Genomic DNA, 19,859 nt, shown 5'->3' with positions numbered 1-19,859 from the left:
AACAACAAAAGGAAAGAAAGGAAAAGGACCTCCACCGAGTAGTCGATATGGCGGTGCGAATGCGAAGAGAGAGAGAGAGAGAGAGAGCATTTGACATCAGCGGCGTGTGATTTAAGGAAAGTGGGAGGCAACAGCAAACAACAAAAAATAAATGGCCCCTCCCCCCCCCCCCCCCCCCCCCCCCCCATTCGCATTACCCCAAAACAAAAAAATTAGTATAGTATGCAATTAGTACTCCTCTCTATCGATTAATTTATTTATTTATATTCAAACAATTATACAGCTCACTTCATTCACTGGTAGGGTAGTAGGAGTAATCAATTCGATTTAATTTATTTATTGGATGGACGTTTTAGACTAGAGAGTCTGACTGACTGTATTAGTATTTGATTAGATGTGGTGGATGGATTAAGGATTAAGTAGTAGTCAGTGGGACTATTATTAATTAAAGTATTGTTGTTAGTAGTATTAGAATAGGGGGCTATGATTATTCGGTTGCACACTGGCCGAGGGGAATGTTTGTGGGGGCTGGCCGCATGACTGAGTCGAGAAAAAGTGGGGAGTTAGTAGTAGTAAGTAGGCTTCGTCGGATCTTTCTAAATCTTTCAAAGTTGAAAGACACGGAAGATGACGACAGACAGACACACCGATGAATAATACTTAGTACTATATGATCCTCTCCATTCATTCCAGGTTACCTTTTTTTTTTTTTTTTTACTTCTCAATCTCAATGCGGCCAATGCACTACTCTCTGGCTGGTATCAATTTCAACTTCTTACCAGCCAAGTGAGATAACCATTGCCGACAAAACTGTTTTTGGGATTTACATATGCAGCTTATATACTACTACTAGTGGGTGAACTTTTTACTGCCTGGTACACTGCGGATCGATTACAGAACCAAGTAGAAGGAGTCGTAAGATCAGGAATAATACTCCTACTGTCCAATTCTTGATCTCAAAACCGTTGAATTAATAATCAATGGTTTCATATTCCTCAAATAATACCAGCACTACTTAAAGGATGGATACATTTAAAACTATCTACTAATAAACTTTGGACTTCAGAAGTTTCGATTCAAGCAGTACAGCAGATGCGAACAAAGATGAATAGTACGCAAAGGTGTGAAACTCCCATATATTTGTGTCCCGAAAGTTTAAACAAATATACATGCCAAACACGGAAAAAAAAAAAAAAGTAATGAAGAGCAAACCACATATCTTCGATCGATCCACAGATTCAGAAATTAATGCAAACTTGGAAGTTATACAGTAGTGTGTTATTCGCGAATTAAGCAAATGACTATCTTACACTGACCGTGTATCCTTTGCCTTTTTTCCTGGCTGGATGCATCAGATATTCGTAGACTCCTGACATCAATGGCATCCTTGCATGCAGCTTCCCACTACATTTTGCCCCTTCTAAAATCTGGGCCGCCTAACTTTTCCATCTTTGTCATCTGTCATCAATGATCTTGCAGGTTACCTTAATTGAACTAGTCTCAACTCTGAAGCCAACCTAAATATGAGCTCCAAATTCACACCACCACTCATTCAACAGTAAGGATATTAATCTAAGATAAATTCAAGGAGACACTAAAGAAAGAAAGAACCCTTGTATTGTATGAGTTAGCTTTGAAGAATTCCAGAGAAATCAACCCACCACTAGATAGATACTTAACCAAAATCCCGAAAGTATTCAAACAAAATTTTCCAGAAAAAGGTGAAACGAGGAGGGAAAGGGGAGGGGGGGGGGGAGGTGTTCTGATTCCTTTCTCTCTTTCATCTTCTTTAATTACCAAGATCCTCCCCCTCCTCCTAGTACTCCAGTCCAATATCCAGTTGAATCAGCATGCTGATCCCTATTTTGCTGATCGACGTCAGTTGAAGTAGTGCCTGAAACCTGTTTCAGATCTTCAAAAGGAAATAAAGGCCTCCCCCCACTTGACTCTGGCACACCGTGCAGGTTCACATAGCCCCCGCTACTTCCCAGCCCATCCAAAGAAAAGCTTAGAGATGGTTTAAATTCTGGCAGCTGAAACCCTCCGGAAGAAGAATAGACTACAGTGGGATCAGTTGTAATTGGCATTGGCACGAAGGAACTTAATCCCCTTATTGGTGTAATCCCAGTCAACAGCTCTAATGCTGAAAGGTGACATGAAGTGGTAGTTGAATTGCTAGAGGAAGAAGTCAAGTTTTCCTTGTTATTGCTATCAAAGTTGGGAACTTGGATGAGCTCAGTGATAGTCTTGAAGTCATGGCTGGATGAAAATCCCAAGTTGAGATCTTGGCCCTCATGGATCTTAGGGTTTTGATGTGAGGATGGTGGGATCAGATCAGGAAGCTTCTTCGATGATGACACTGATGAAGAAGAAGAAGATGATGATGATGATGATCTTTTGTTCTTTCTTGAACCTCCTCCAACCGGGATGTTTCTCAAAGATCCACCTTCAGTCCAGTATCTTCTACAGGTCTTGCAAAAGTATCTTGGCTGCGAAAGACTGTAGTTGTTGTAGTAACAGAACTTGGTGTTGATTGAATTGCATCTCGGACAGTTCAAAGCTTGCTCTTTTTGAGGCCTAACTTTCCTCTCTAGAGAAGAACCGGGCTTCGAGCATGATGTAGTACTACCATTAGGTACTACTATCTCTTCCATTGGTTTCACCACTATCTCCTGAAAAAAGAGAACAGGAAAGTGAAGAAAAAGACGTAAAGAATCCGACCATGTATAATATTTCCAACTACAAGGATTGATTAGATGAACGTATCAGTGCAGCAAGTAAAGTTTTTTTTTTTTCGAGTAAGAAGAAAGAAGATACAAACAGGAGACAAGAATACAATATGAGTCAGGTGCTTTATACTTCAAAAATCACAAAGATACAAATATGATCAGTAAGTATAGGGGGATTCAACCTGTGTTTCAACTTTTCTCATCAGGCAAAGGAAAAGTGCAAATCAAGCAAAAGCTTTGAAAGGACTTGATGAACAAGTGGGGACTTTTGCACTATCTTACAACACCATCATCAAACATCAACCTTTGGAAAAGTTGTTACCATCCAATTAAAGGAGTTGCTTAACACATACTATTTTACAAGGACTAAACCAACACAGACAATATACATGGAAGTAAGATCATAAAGATGCTCAGTGGAAGTAGCAGTAAAACAATTTTGATCTCTCTACCTGCGGCCATTGAGCAGTATCCATGGATGGATGAAAGGAGAATTAGGCAGAGAAGAAAGAGAGGAGGCAGTAGTTATTTTTCGGAGGAGGAAATCACCTGCTTTCTGGCAAGTTGATAGAAAAGCAGGAAAAGGAGTGTTTGAGATGTTTTGTGGACGTTCTATGTGGGACTCGAGTGTAGACAGAGGTAATGGAGGGCCTTGTCAACATTCTTTTTCTATGTTTTGTAGTAGTTTTTATGACATTTTTATTTTGTCAGTGGAAGAATTTTCTGTTTCATGATACCATTAATTATAGTTTAATCGTGGGTAGTAGTGTTTAAACAGATATCCTGAGGTGGCCCTATCTTTCCTGACTGTAGTACTTGTGGGAAGTGGGAACTGGTGCTCGAGAAGGATAAATCAACTCTTAACCCAAAAAGAGGGAAGTTCATTAGAATTTTCTCATCTACCCTTTGATTGTGCTTGTCAAGTGGTATGATTTCTTCATTCTGTTTCAAGTTCTCATTTTTGGATTATCCTAGCACCACATAGGGAAAGTTCTTCTGGAATTAATCTACAGTTACTACATAATCATAACACAGGTCCCCTTGCATTATCACGAGGAAAAGAAGAATTCCTCAAATATGCCCAATTGGTTTGTTTAGTAACAAGCAACGATTGTAGAACGTGATCCCTCATACAGCTTGTATCTTGCCCTCTTTCTACTACCCAAACTATGTTCCCACACCTTGAATCGATTGACCTCATTGCACAAGAGTTTACTTAAAACTCGTATCAAGTTAGGGTTGTATCATTCAAATCAATCCTCACATGTCACAATAGGCATGCATGAAAAAGAGAACAAAAGAGAAGATTAATAGAAACCACCACCACTTCTCCTGGTGGGGTGGGAGGTCAGGGATTCAACCCTTGCCTCCCATCAAATTGTCTGACTCTCATGGACAACTCGGTTGGTCTCAACAAGCCTCATTAGGAACTGGTGTCCAGTACCCGCAAGGGTTCGAGTCCTGTGGTTATCGTGTTCGGGGGGATGGGGTCTCTCCTCCCAGATCGGAGTGGGATTAGTCGGGCTCCGTAAGAATTGATCAGGACACCCACTCCGTCAGCAAAAAAAAAAAAAAAAAAAAAGAAAAAAAAAAGAGAAGATTAATAGAAAATGGCATAAGGAGGCACTGATTAGTAGGTTAGGGTTCGATTCAAGATGTTGCTCAAAAGGGAATGAAGGGTTTGTCTGAAACAGTTTTTACACGCTAACTTCTCTTGAAAGAATTAAATTATAATAAAGCAATATAGATTTCAAAAATGAAACAAACATTAATTGTCAAAATAGGTTTTGGCTTGGCAGGTAATGAGTTCATTCCAAATTAATTAATTTTGTTCACCAATTAAGTCGACTTTTGGTATGTGTTAACGTTCAATAATTTTTACTTGATAAACACAAAAAAATATTAATCTACCACTACTCATGTCTATTGAGAAAAGCTGATCTGACTTAGACGTTTGACAAGCCAGTGCAACCGCATAAAAGTTCAAGTTCATCAAGGTTTTAAACCAAGTTGGCTGTGCTTATGTGATCTTCCCCTCCCCTTAATGTATTTGCTTGTGTCATCTACTCACGAGTAACAATTTTTTTTTTTTTAAATAATAATAAATAAATAAGCACGAGTAACGAGTTTTGATCCCCTGTCAACTGTAAAAGTGTTAATATGATCTTGAAACGATAAAGTAAACTACACATATCTGGTTTGGCTTCTTTCGCTGCTGCTTTTACAGAAATAAAAAGGGATTTCTTGGCTTCTTCGCTTTAGGCTTTCGCCTTTCTTCTGCCCCAGCTATGACGACAGAGAATAGCATTGTGCATGCATACAATTGACTAATAGGTAGTGTACACTTTCTCTGGTTGAATGAATTTTAACTCTTTCTTCCAGCAAGACTTGAGCAGCTTGTCTTCTCATCCTTTTCTATGATGTTCAAGCAGTTGATCTTTCGCAAAAAGACCAACCAGGTGTTTGCTTTCTCATATCTTTTCCTGCTTTTTTCTTTTTCTCTCAACTTTTAGGTCAGCAGGCACAGCACTCATTTATATCACTTTCACCTTTGTCTATGTTTTCCAGCGCCAACCCAAAAAAAAAAAAAAAAAACATGTTGTGGTTCTGTTATCTTTGTTGCTAGTTGATACCACGTCTAACCCTGATTGCATAAGTTTATATATTTGACCTTTATTGCATGCTCCCATTTATTTCTTTGGAGAATCATTACTGAGATCGAAGATGTTATAGTTGTGTTGAACTAGTTTTTTCCTCTGTATCTGTCGCTAAAATTCTAAATCTCTTGTTCAAGTTAGCGCGCATCCTGGAGTTCAAACATATAATCAAATCATGAATTATCATTTTAGTTTTTTATGTTGAGTCAAAAAATCTGATTGAGGTATACCTAAACTTACAGAATATTATCCTACAGAGATAAATATAAAATGATGTAGACAAATTCGCAATTATAAAAATCTAAGAAGAACTAGGGCAACTAAATAATATTCAATTTTGAACACGTACCAAAAAAAAATCTAAAAATGAAGATTAGATGTACGTCTAAAATTAAACTTCGAAAGTCTTCAAAAAATTTTATGTTTCCAAGTGGCACTTGTTTTTAATTTTGAACATGTAATCAATTTTTGACAGCATGACTTGAATATATATACATATATATGTATGTATGTATGTATGTGTATGTATATAGACACACACAGAGCCTCCAGCTGCACCGCAAAAACTGATTGCTTTGAAACATTTGGCTAGTCCCCCACCTTGGATCCCCACCCAGGCGTGTACACCATACAGCATTAGCAGACTTATAACATAGTCAGCTTTTTCCTCCAACCTGGAAATGTCGCCCTCTAAATAGCCAGATGTCAGATCAGAGTAATTCCTTGAATACGAAATAAAGCGGAGCAAACTCTTGAAAAACAAGCACAGCAAATTATCAAACTTGGCTCTGTTTGCATTCCTCAATTTTTTAAAAATAAATTTTTCATATACAATACTATGGTAATATACAAATAAAAATAATTTTAAAAACATCACATTCATATAATATATCAAAAATAACTCCAAATAAAAAAAAATACACCATCATCATCACCACCATCCATCTATCACTCTCCACCACCACCACTGCTATTTTACCGCCACCACCCCCACATAGGGGTGGAGCTGATTCAAGCTACTCGACTCGAGCTCGATATGTATTCGAGAGCTCGACGAGCTCTATCGAGTATCACATAAAAAATTTAAAAAAATTATATATAAAATTACTAATATAGGTAAATAAATTCTGAGAAATTACCGGTGAGTACCCTTATCGAGTCGAGCTCGAGCTTTTTAAGGACTCGATCGAGCTCGAGCTGTGATTCTCCGACTCGATCGAGCTCGAGCTCGAGCTCGAGTATAATTATATTATAGCCGAGTCGAGCTCGAGTATAGCGGTACTCGAGCTCGACTCGACTCGAATACACCCCTACCCCCACACCGACGATCTTTCCTCCTCTCTATTCTCTCTTCTCCCCCCCCTCTCATCTTTTCTCCCTCATTCCTCCTTCTCCTCTTCTCTTCTCCTCCTCTCTCTCCTCCTTCCTTCCTTGTCCCTTCCCTTTCCTTACCCCCTAATTCCCCCTCCCCTCCACGGACCGCAACTGCGGCTTTTGGCTGCGACCTTTTGGTCGTGATCTTCCTGATCGTGACCAAAAGCTGCGACTCATGGCTTTGGTCACGACCTTTCTGATAGCAACCAAGAAGGTCGCGGCTAGAGTGGTAGTTAGAGTCGCAATCACCACTCGTGAGTGGGAGAGGGGTTTGGGATTGGGCCAAAGAAGGGGGAGAGGAAAGAGAGAGGAGAAGGAGGAGGAGAGGAAGAGAAAGGAAAAAGGGAGAGAAGGAGGGAGAGGGTGGTGGTGGGTGGTGTAGAATTAAAAAAAAAAAGCTGTAAATTATAAAATATCTCAAAATATATTTTAAAAATAACTTTAAAAATAATCCAAAATATATATATAGTAAAAGTTTTTTCATGTACATAGTTGCACAGTAAAGTTTTTGAATGAAATTAGAAAGGAAAGTCTCTTGTGTTCGTAATTCCACACACTCGCATGCTCGCCAAACCGATCGAGTCAACTACATGCCATTAACATGGTTGAATAATGAACGTACGGGAGGCAGCACTCTTTCCTGTTTGTGGGAAAAAGTTACTACTACAAAATTAATGAAAACAATTGGAGGGTGTTGATGACCGGGTAAAAAAGCATCCAAACAGTTTGAGAATACATTGAAGATAGTAAGTAACCAAATCGGTCCCATCACTTATGTTAGCATAACATGAATATAGGTATTAGCATGGAAATCCGTCTATCAGGTTATTCGTTTTACAACAAAATTAGTTGGACTGCCATCGGACAATTGTTCCGTTCACGTTTCTTTACGTATTTCCCCTCCCTTCAATACTACTACTAATCATCGCAGAAGGGCTGTCTCAAAAGCTACGTACCAGCTGGACTCGTCAAACGTTTCGTTTATAGATTTTTAGTGATGGTAGATTTTAGGGATAATTGTAGAAACCTCCCCTGAGATTTCTGACATTTGCACTGACCTCCCCTCTAGGTTTAGAAATTGCATTCACCTCCCCTGAACAGTAACAATTCGTTGCAGAAACCTCCCTCACAGCTTGATGTCCCATTAAAAAATTATTTGTAGAAGTGAGATAAAACATTTCTTCCAAATTTGCCCTCATCTTGCTTGACAATTATTATTTGCTTGACAATTGCATAACTAATTATCTAATTAGTTAATAGTTAAGCTAATTAACTATTAACTAATTAACTAATTATCTAATTAATTAATTAACTAATTAACTAATTTCTATTTATCTAATTTACTAATTATCTAATTAACTAAAGCTGTTGTCTGTCTGAAACTAACAAACTATTTGCATGTTAAACTAATTAACTGCTTAACTAATTAACTAACTAACTGATTAACAGACTATTTGAATGTTAAACTATATGCAGTACGCATTACCTATTTAAAGTATTGGCTCTTTATGGGTATTTTACTTTCAAATATTTAATTTATGATAAAAACATCAATGTTTGTAAGTAAAATTCAAAAAGTGTTACAGTAATATTCTTACAAAAAGGGAAGGGCATAGGACCATAAATTAAATATTTGAAAGTAAGAATATTGATATTTTTTGTAACACTTTTTTAATTTTACTTACAAATATTGATATTTTTATCATAAATTAAATGTTTAAAAGTAAAATACCCATAAAGAACCGATACTTTAAATAGGTAATGCGTACTGCATATAGTTTAACATGCAAATAGTCTGTTAATCAGTTAGTTAGTTAATTAGTTAAGCAGTTAATTAGTTAATTAGTTTAACATGCAAATAGTTTGTTAGTTTCAGACAAACAACAGTTTTAGTTAATTAGATAATTAGTAACTTAGATAAATAGAAATTAGTTAATTAGTTAATTAATTAATTAGATAATTAGTTAGTTAATTAGTTAAGCAGTTAATTAGTTAATTAGTTTAACATGCAAATAGTTTATTAGTTTCGGATAGACAACAGCTTTAGTTAATTAGATAATTAGACAATTAGTTAATTAGATAAATAAAAATTAGTTAATTAGTTAATTAATTAATTAGTTAATTAGTTAAGCAGTTAATTAGTTAATTAGTTTAACATGCAAATAGTTTGTTAGTTTTGGACAGACAACAGCTTTAGTTAATTAGATAATTATTTAATTAGATAAATAGAAATTAGTTAATTAGATAAATAGAAATTAGTTAATTAGTTAATTAATTAATTAAATAATTAGTTAATTAGTTAATAGTTAATAGTTAATTAGTTTAACTATGCAGAAATAGTTTGATTAGTTAATAACTATTAACAATTAGATAATTAGTTATTAGTTTAACTATGAAGAAATAGTTTGATTAGTTAATTAGTTAATTAGATAATTAATTAATTAGATAATTAGTTAATTAGATAAAATAGAAATTAGATAATTAGATAATTAGGTAATTAGTTAATTAATTTAACTATGCAGAAACAGTTTGATTAGTTTAATTTGTTTAACAAATAAAACGTTGGTTTTGATGAAAGTACTCAAACCTTTCATCTGGTAAAGTCAAATCTAATAGGGGTACTCTAGTAATTTCACACAATTTTACCTTTTAAATTAGTTTCAACTTTTTCTAGGGGAGGTTAATGCAATTTCAAATTTGATAGGGAAGGTCAGTGCAAATGTCAGAAATCTCAGGGGAGGTTTCTGCAATTATCCCTAGATTTTATTAGGAGAAAATATTAACTGCAACGTACGGGAAAGTGTCCCAATAACAGAGCTAAGGGGGGTTGATAGGGCCATGGCCCTCCTAAGTTTTAAAAATTTTAATTTATAGCGTGTGAATATCTATATAAAACAAAGTTGGTTTCCCTAAATTGTTTATAATTTTAATTTTTATTATGATAGTTTATATATATATATATTCATAATTAAAGTTAATATTTGATTTTTTTAGATGTCATATATTTAAATGGATGGAAATTATTTTGAACATAGCATATTAAGAAAATTTTGGCCTCCCTAAAAAAAAAATCCTGGCTCCGTCACTAGGAAAGACTAATCCTTTCTTCTTTTTCTTTTTTTTCTTTTTTGGTGCTAGAACTTTTTTCTTCTTCTTTACCTTTTCTCCTAAAATTTTTGGGTAAATGTTGCCAGCTTGGTTGTGTCGACATCTCTCGCGTTTGAGAATATCGCTTAGACTTTTAGAGTAGCATTTTCATATTCAATATGTATATATATAGATATATATATATATATATATATATATATATATGTATGTATAGTCAAGTAATCCATACTATTTTGATAAAATTCGGAAAAGGTCACGATTGGATTTGGAAACGCACGATGCATTCTTAATTAATTGGTATTTGCGACCCCTAATTGCAAAAATAGATAAATAAAAGACTAAAAAAAAATTGAGACAACGTATTTCACCATTTAAAAGATCTCCGGCACTATCACTTCACTGCGTTAATTTTTTTTTTTTCTTCTGGAAAGTATATCTATGAACACATACAAGTAACTACATTTGTCGCGAATGAGTCATGCATCAAATTAGTACATATGAGATTATGAAGGGTAAAAGATATTCTCTTTTTTTTCCCTTTTATAATGGATAACAGATATTTGTTATATGAAGCTCAAATTTTAAAAAAGATCAGCACCCTTAATTACTGCCAGTTGGGCAGCCCCTTTTTGGATTTGGTACAGAGAAAGTTGAATTTTTTTCGTGCGATTATTATACATTATACGTGATTTGGCATAGATCAATATTACTTTGTCATATACAGGCTTAGATTTTATACATATATGATTACCAAGTTAAAATGCACGAGTGTAACCACAATAATAATGTCTGTCTGCAAATCAAGCTGTGAGAAAATGTCTGTCTGTATGCCAAAAGCGAACCGCAGTTGCCCCAATCCCGCTTTCCTTAACCAACTGCCTGGAGCCCGGAGGACTATCAGTGTATGATAGTGTCTGATCGGCCGGCCGCCATACCTGATCGTATCTAAGTATCTGCTCCCTTCCTTACAGAATGAAGGAAAGAATTTAGTCGTTTTCCGTTGAAATCCTTTTCTAAGCATATGATGCCAAATCCGCTTTACGATTTTCTACATGACCGACTACACGGGTGGGTTCTCCCAAAAAACAAAAGTAATCTCTTCAGATTATGCTTTTGGATCCTCTTATGGGTGATGAGGGGCGGCTAAGGGTGGAGAATCTGTGGACTTCCGAGTAGAGATGTGTCACGATCAGTCAATCTCAGAAAGCTCTGGCTGGCTATAGCTTCAAGAATTGCGAGATGTGGATGGTGGATGGGTGGGTGGATCTAATACGTGTATCCGATTTCCAACGACTGTATTTAATTAGTTTTGCTTGAGTTCGAATTAAAAGAAGAATCACACAACAGTAAATACAACGCTGACATTAACAATTTTAATACTCTTTCTACCTTCTTTTTTTTTTTGGAAAATCCAGACTCAAAGAGGGCTGAAAGAATAAGGATCAAGCATTATTAATGGTTCGAGTTACATTCTCGCTAGGCAAAATTTTGTAAAAGCGGCACGGCAAAGTCCCGGAATGATTGGGAATTTGGGACGATGAAACATGCCTAAAAGAAGAACCGTGTGGTTAGTTATGCATACTTTAACAATTTCACTTAAAGCAAAATAAATCCATAACCCCCCGGGGGTAAGAAAATGAAATGGATTTTCTCTTTTGTTGGCAATATGCACGTGGGCATTTCCTTGGCATGCATGCATGCTTCGTAAGGGTGGCAAAATGAATTTTTTTTTTTTTTAAAAAAAAAAAAAAGAGGAAGAAGAAATTTTCAGGCTAGGAAATTGACAAAACTTTTCAACGACAAAGTTCAGCTTGCAACATGCGTATACAAATTGATTAATAAAGTCCGATATTCTTTGACGAGAGATCCTAAATATTTCGATTCAAAAGTTGTACTTGCTAAAATCATTCGAGCTGTTAGCCATCGCCAATAACTTAAAGTTTTGGTGCGGTGTGAGATTAAGAATTCAAATTTTACCTTTTATTACTTTATCATTATATGTGACTTTCTCAAATCCATATGAATGTAAAAAAATATAACCGCCTGATTCGACAGTAGTTTAATTCTTGTCGGTTCTTCAATGAGATCAGTTGGATCTTTCTTAAAAATAAATTCGAGTAGGAGCAGAAAGCCAATGGCGATGCTTGGTAAAAAAAAAACAAGAAAGAAAGAAGATTTGCTAATCATTTGAAGATTGTCACGAGTAAATGAAACTTGCAGGAAAGAATATATGTCACGTTCCAGTTTGTAGTTGTAACACATGCATTACTCCTCGAAAGGAATGCACGATGGTAGGAGGTGAAATAAAGGAGTCAGTCGAAGGGACGCGAAAATGTTGGTTGGGCCGAGCGTTCATTTGTTAAGAAGTGTGAGGTATATTTAATAATTCAATTCATCACTTAAATTTAATGGATTCAAATTTTAATATATTCAGATAATTTGATAATCAAAAATTGAACATCTGATTTAATTAAGTGACACTGATTTTTCTGAGTAAAACTTGCTCTTAAAATTAAGTGATAAACTATTCACTTATGTGATATGCATGCAAATATATTAGATTTAATATTTAACAATTCAATAATTTAATAGATTCATATCTCAATTTTTAAATTTTAATTTTATCAAACGCACCCTATATGTTACTAATATACTATTAGCAACTGTTTTTTCATCGAACTGGAGGATAATGGCAAAGTAAGATTGAAATTTTCGTACAATCATTCAGTTTTTTTTTTTTTTTTTTTTGCACAACACGGTATGTGTTTATACAATTACTTTTGATGTACATATAAATTTTATACGTGCATATTAAATCAGAATATAAACATAATTGCATCAATAAACATACATCAAATTGTGGATGAAATATATCAACCGTACTTAACTGTATCCAATCCAACCGAACCTGCTCCACCTCCTCATTTAATACCTGCTGCAGTTTAAATGCGATGAGAATAGTTTGCGGTATGGCATAGCGGCCAGGCGTGACAAGGACAATATGAAAAGACTGGTAATGTAGAGGAGCCGTTTTGGGATGGGGATAGTTCTATTCATACGGGAATGGGAATAAATGGATGGCCAGGATTGGCGGCGAATCAAATCCGTCAGAGGTGGCGGGCAAAGTGGGATCCACAAGGTAGGGAACAGAACAGGTGGTCTTCCTTCCATAAGAACCGAAGCGTTGTCTGTCCCACATTTGATGTTGACCCTACAGTAAAAAGCCAAAGAGGGAGGGATGATAATTAGCATCATAGAATGCAAAGGCAGCGTGATTGAAAAGTGTTGTTTGGGCGGTGCTGATTGACTCTTGCCTTAGTGGATTGTGGGTCCCCACCGTCATATGCGCGTGCAAATTTCTCAGTTTTTTGGCGACCCTAGCAGCGCGCCCCACCCGGGGGATGGGGTTGGCGGAACACGGAGTGAATTGGAAGAGTATTTGAATTGCGATCAGACAATTTGACCGGTTCGACCCGGTTCAAAAGCTGATTTTTAAAAAAATTTATTTTGCAATGAAAATATTTGAATTATGAATAAAGTTGAAATATTTGTTTAAAAAAATTAGTAAACCCTAATTCAATCTCTAGGTGTTCATCGATTATCGATCCAATCGAATTTTGACCCATTCGATTGAACTTTTGAATTAATAATTGAATTAGACCGAAAATATGATTGATTTTTGAATCGATCGATCCAATCTGATTTTTAAAACATTGGGTGTTATTGGATTTCTACAACCCACAAACTTGAACAGAGTAAAGCATTGGTAAAGCATTTTTTAAAAAAAAAACTTTTTGGTAATAAAAGAAGATAAATATAATAAAGATGCTAGTTAAATATTACAATTCATATCATCATCTACTATAGTAGATAGATAAAGGTTACAAAGATACAAGTAAAGCATGATGGATTGTTACGAGAACAAATTCAGTTGTTAATCAGTAAGGTGACGGTGGATACGAAAATTCCTGATTAATTTTCAAATCCTCTATTTTCTTCTATTGGAATTTTTTTTTTGAATAAAAAAATCATTATAGATTTCGCCTATAATTCTTTCTCCTTCTCTCTTATAAGATTTGGAACTTTTTTCCTTAAATTAAATAAAAAAGCATTATAGATTCCTGCTGTAATTTGATAGGTCTCATATATGTTAGAGGATATTGAATATAGATCGTAATGAGATGTATGTCATCGGAATTTTTATCGTAATCACTGGTGTATCACTTCCTACGTGGAAGTCCACATAGGAAATGCCACATGTTAATAAATTTTGCTCAAATTTAAGTAATGTACTTTTTAATTTTAAAAATTTTGAATTCAAAAGAATCTCAAAATTTATCGAGTTTCTTAATGCACGTGTAGAAAGTTTTTTTTTTTTTTTTTGTAAAGAAAAATTGCTAGACCGATTATGGTTCTCCAGTAAGGTAACACCACTGACAATTACGCATCAGTGGATTTGTTTGGATACACATATTATTTCAAATAATATTTCGTTTGCATCGTAAACACATTTTTCAACCCATCTTTTTATATTTTCAATCAACTTTTTATCTCGCGTACATCACATCACAAAAAGTGCTATAATAATTATTTCAAATAATACTCTATCCAAACAAATCAGTATTAAGACACTAAAATATTTCAGTAAGGCTCGTGCAATTGGAATGCAGCAGACTTTTTGGGTAAAATTTGGTTCCGATGGGGTCTCGACCTCCATTCTTTCGCATCTTCCGTGGAAACCGCTATTGAGCTAGATTCCGTTTGTACGCCGCCCAAGTACCTAAGCTAATCTAAAATAGTAAGTCCAATCCGGACAAGCCCTGGCCCCTGGCCACGCAGTCCCTTTCGTTTCCATAATCAACCAACCAACCAAGGGAATAACAATCAACACCCACCCGGTCCTCCTTTGTAGTAGAATAATAATTAGACATTTATGCCCTTCCATCTAAAATTCGTGTCATGCAATTAACTTCGGCTCTTTATAATAATATAATATAATGGTGACATCACGTGATCGGCTTCTTTCTTACTGCGTGGCTGGCTGCGTGACGACGGATTTATGTCCTGACTCTGAGTCCAGCTCTCCACACTGCAAGCCAAGGTGCGTTTTCGCCTCAGCATTTTGTCGTCTGCCTAAAAGTTAAAATATATATATATATATATATGTAAATACTGAAACTTCGTACTACCACCAATAAAATATACTGCCAACGTCTTCAGAAAAATTTACGAATTGCATTACTCCAGATCCATTCCATTGCTTATCAATAAATTAGGGCTGTAATCGAGTCGAGTCGAGCTCGAGTATGGTGTACAAGAAAGGTACTCGAACTCGAGCGAGTAGTATTATTGGAGGTCGAGCTCGAGTTCGAAGTTTGCTCGCAATACTCGAGCTCGAGTCAATCGAGCCTTATCGAGTTCGGTCGAGTTCGAGTTACTAAATTTCATTTTGTTGATAATTTTTGTGCAAAAAGATATTATTGCCTTTTCAAAATTTTTTATACGATTTGAAACATTTTGTAAATTCAACAACTCTTTTTGGTATAAGAGTAATTTTATAATAATAATAATATATTAAATAATTAAAATTAAAAAACTCGATAAGGCTCGACGAGCCTTCGAGCATCGTTTTTGGATGCTTGAACTCGACTCGTTTAGCTTATCGAGCCGTTCGAGCTCGACTCGAACTCGTTGACCGAGTTCGAGTCAAGCTTTTGATCGAGCTACTCGCGATCCCTACTTATGATACAATCACTGAGCCAAAAAATTCAAACTCCACCTGCTGTAGGTCAAGTCCCTCTTTAGGTTGCAAATCAAGGTTCGAATTACATCTACAGTAAAAAAAAATTAAAAGAGGTGTCAGAGTACCCATTTGATCTAATCAAGTTCTTATATCTATTAACTCCTTATACACAGTCTCTTTAAACTCCTCTCCCTCAAGATTAAGATAAATTAGGTTATAAAAATATTATCATTAGCGTAAAAAAAAACTTCATTGCTTATAATACTCCGTGGCATTTTACTCAGTGAGTGAGGACCACACTAGTCTTTTTTCTTCTTTTTTTTAGTGAATTTAACTCTAATCACCATATGCACCATTCTAGAAATAATAACGCTATATTCAGACTAGGGCTAGGCAAACGGAAATTAAAGTTCATTATTAGAAGTCGTTGATGGACTTGAGCTTTCCGCTATCAATAATAATTCAAGGGTGAAGAGAATCATCATATGTGTATGTGTATATATATATACACACACACACACACACAACACCAACAGAGAGTTCCAATTAATTTGTCCGCACACGGCATGGCCGAACCCGAACCTTCACAAGAAGTAGTGCGCAAGTGTTGGTGTCGGCAGATGCGTAGTCTGTGCTTTGCTACTGTACAGTTGGAGAGGATGCACATTCGTATCTTTTTGCAGTCAGCTGGCGGGCAAGGAATAAGGATAGAAAAGGTCGGAGTATTTGCATACCGTCTATTCCTTCCACTGCCATGAATTGACCCATTTTATACTCGGGGAAGAGCAGAAGCTTCAAAGATTCACAATTCATTGGATTATCAAATGGAAGCCATTCACCAAATATATATATATATATATATATACGTGTATGTATATATATTAAAAGAAATGCGTCAGCTTTCAAACTGTACATTTGACCATTCATTTTGAATTGCCGTCTGAGATGATAGTATAAAAAGCTCCCCTAACTAAGCTAAGCATTGCACTCATTGGCCACAAGAAGTTGCCCTGTCTTTGCCTCTGGATCTCAAGCTTTACGGACATGCATGGTTTATCATTCAGGGGTTAAAAGTAAGACAGATCGCTCCAACAAAAATCAAAATAAAAAAGTGAGTATATAGCAGATCAAGTCACTTCAAGTCTGATCTTCCTATTCGTATCCTATCCAGCATTAGGGTATGTGACGTGACTGGCGAGGTGCAAAATTCATCAGGTAATGAGTCTGAGGGGCATAACCGAATTGGTTAGAGTTATGACACTGGACTGAAACCAGAGTGAGGCCCAATCTTAATGGAAACTCTGTACATTTTGGTCCATTTTTGCTCCGCGGGATTGCTTCCGGATTGAAGGTTTTTTGACCATATATATTAAGAGGTCCAAGAAATCATGGGTTTGCTCGTTTAGATTACAGTCCTTTTTTTCTTCTCCTCCAAAATCAAAACGAAAAAAAAAAAAAAAAAGGGAGCAAAGACTAGGAATATGGTACGATTTAACTCTGTAGCATGTTTTGGTCCCAGTATAGAGCAAGGCCTACCTGATGAACAGTTTGGGCGGGGATCATGGTTTCTGGATTTGATCCTTGTTGGGTTTTCTTTAGAAAAGAATAAGAAAGTGGTTTCCATTTGATCTCAAAAGTGTATTCCGCTCCATGCCACCCATCTTAGAGGAAGCAAAAGAGCGCGTAAAAATGAATTTGGCAACGGACTGTGTTACGAAAGTTTTTGTTTTCCCACACCATTTTTTTAAATTGATTTTTTTTTCTAGTAGAAAAATGCCGAATTTTAAGAAATGCGAAAGTGTATTCCCACTCCATGAATTTGGATGGAACTTTTAAGTTTTGGAATTTCAATTTCAGTGCACCAAGGCTCCCACATCATAATTCATATGTGTGCGGACTGCAATTACAGCGAACCTCTTCGGAGGTGATTGTCGTCCGTGGCAGATTATTATATGTGTTGGCTTACTCGCAATTTGTCAAAGCTATTGCAGATACCTTGTAAATTTAAAACAAAACTTGACGGCTTTTCCATACAGCCGCGCGTTGACCGTGGGTTGTGGATGATATAATTGATAGTCCACGTGCCACGCACAATTCCATTCTATCCCACATCTTCAATAGAGAAATCCTTTTTTTTTTTTTAAATAGAATTAAATCTAGAAAATCTATATGCAAAAGAAGGCCCAAGGGTTGGCTCGGATGGCCGCAGGCTAATAATCACGAACCTGATGATCATGTGTTTGAACCCCCTTCTATCAGTCATGCAGCCTTAGGGGCGGAGTGCACGGTCATTGGAGAATTAGTCCAGCGTATGCCAGAATACCCCTTGTGTTGGACTGAAAAAAAAAATGTAAAAGGGGAAACTAGACATGTAAACTTATGTCTATTTTTCAAAAATTAATTTTCTAAACATAATGCTATAGTAATGCACTAACGAAAATAACTCTAAAAGCATCTTCCACCTATCTATATAATAGAGTAAATCTTATATGCACGACAATATATATACTAATACGGTTGGATGCATGACATGTGTGTAAAATTTATATTTCAAATTCAATTTTGAATTATGTGTTATGTATCTAACGGTGAAATTATATATAGTGTGAGTGTATAGAATATTAATCTTATACAATATCTACACAAAACACCATCCACCTTCCCACTTATCTATACAATATATCAAAAATAACTCACAAATATACAAAAAAAAATAAATTTTACAACATCTTCCACCTATCATCATCACTTATCACCATCACCATTCCCACCCACCGCTACCATTAGCCCTCCTTCCTCCCCTCGTTACTCCATGAGAAAATTGCAATTTTGGTATACAAACTTTAACACATAAGAGATTTGGGTACCCGATTTTTCAACTTTTGAATACATTTAGTAGTATTGATAAGTTTTTTTCTAAATTGCTATCCAAAAAAAGTCGTAATAATCACATATCTGGCATCTATTATATAAAAAATGCCAAAAATATGTAAAATATCCTCCTGACACTATGTACTAAGTTTAAGTGCTAATAATTTTATCAAAATGATATTTTATATTTTTTGGCATTTTTAGCATTTTTATATAATATAGTTGTTGGATATATAGCTATTATGTGACTTTTTTTATAGTAATTTGGCAAAAAATCGTCATAAGTAATAAATATGTTTTAAAGTTGAAAGTTTGAATATCAAATTTGAATTTAGGGACTACAACTCCTCATGTATCAAAGTGCATTTTTCTCTTACTCCGCCAATCAATGAGCACAAACTGGATAAGAGCGTGGATGACATTTGGTGCTTTCTTTTCAAACGGTAGTTGTCCGCCTTTGACTACAGGGTTTTGGCCTAACCAATATTTGGAGTTTGGACATAGACTAGAGCAACGTAACTTTTATTTATTTATTTTTCGTTTGCATTGCACCTTTTGTGCAAATTTTTTCGCGGAGATTTTGAGAAGAATTCCCTCCCAACCACTTTTTACTTTATATACATTGTATTTTTAGATTATACCTTTTTACTTTAAGTACATACATCTTTTAGAAAATGCTACATTATTTTTATCTATAAATACCCTCAAATATTCCTATGAAACGACAATCCAAATGAATAATTTTCCTTTTACCTGATCTTTTCTTCTCTTCTACGAGGATTAGTTGCCAGTGCTCAAAGAACATTAACAAAACGAGATGTCCTCTAAAGTAAAGATAAATACACTCTCTTAAGAATTCTTTAAGCTTTTCTAAATCACTTGAGCGTCTGAGTGTGATTTTCTTTGAATTAATTGCTCCATTTGGATTAACAGTTTTTGGGGTTGTTTTTGAAAAATTTATTATAGCAGAGTTTTTATAGTATATGTTGAGATATTATTAGAATATATTTTGCAATATTTAAGAGTAACGGGGTTTTTAGAATATATTTTGAAATATTTTTTAAACATCAAAAAATTTTAGACTACCACCTTTTAGAGTATTTTTTAAAATTTTTTATAGGATTTAAAAAACTAATTTTTGAAAAATTGATGGATCCAAACAGAGCCTATATCTTTTTCTAAAAGTTCGTTTGGATTAGAGTTTTTGAAGGTTTTCTTAACAAATTAAAAAAACCGTAACTTGTGATACATATATATATATATAAGAAAAAGATAATTGAAAATATTCTAAAAATCTTTCCAGAAAAATTTGTAATCCAGACGGGACTGTAAAATTCAAACTAAAACTAATTTTTTATTTTTCATTACAAGGCCCAC

General features: G+C 35.2%; 1 protein-coding gene across 2 annotated transcripts; it reads right to left on the bottom strand.

Annotated features, from left to right (window-relative positions):
* Nucleotides 1–1,109: 1,109 nt before the first annotated feature.
* LOC113705633 (dof zinc finger protein DOF1.8) lies at nt 1,110–3,488 on the bottom strand. 2 transcript variants are annotated; one of them, XM_072063813.1, is made up of 2 exons: nt 3,182–3,488; nt 1,110–2,672 (listed from the first exon to the last, which is right to left on the bottom strand). In XM_072063813.1, the coding sequence occupies exons 1-2, from the start codon at nt 3,203–3,205 to the stop codon at nt 1,794–1,796; spliced, it is 903 nt and encodes a 300-aa protein (XP_071919914.1). In that variant the 5' UTR covers nt 3,206–3,488; the 3' UTR covers nt 1,110–1,793. The 2 variants fall into 2 exon arrangements, with proteins under 2 accessions (XP_071919914.1, XP_071919915.1); XM_072063814.1 differs by lacking the exon at nt 3,182–3,488 and adding an exon at nt 2,912–3,169.
* Between the last annotated feature and the right edge of the window lie 16,371 nt (nt 3,489–19,859).

Source organism: Coffea arabica, chromosome 8c (genome assembly GCF_036785885.1).
Source record: "Coffea arabica cultivar ET-39 chromosome 8c, Coffea Arabica ET-39 HiFi, whole genome shotgun sequence".
In the NCBI taxonomy this organism is placed as follows: domain Eukaryota; kingdom Viridiplantae; phylum Streptophyta; class Magnoliopsida; order Gentianales; family Rubiaceae; genus Coffea; species Coffea arabica.
The sequence above is the reverse complement of the archived record's forward strand: the minus strand, read 5'-3'. Positions and strand labels throughout refer to the sequence as shown.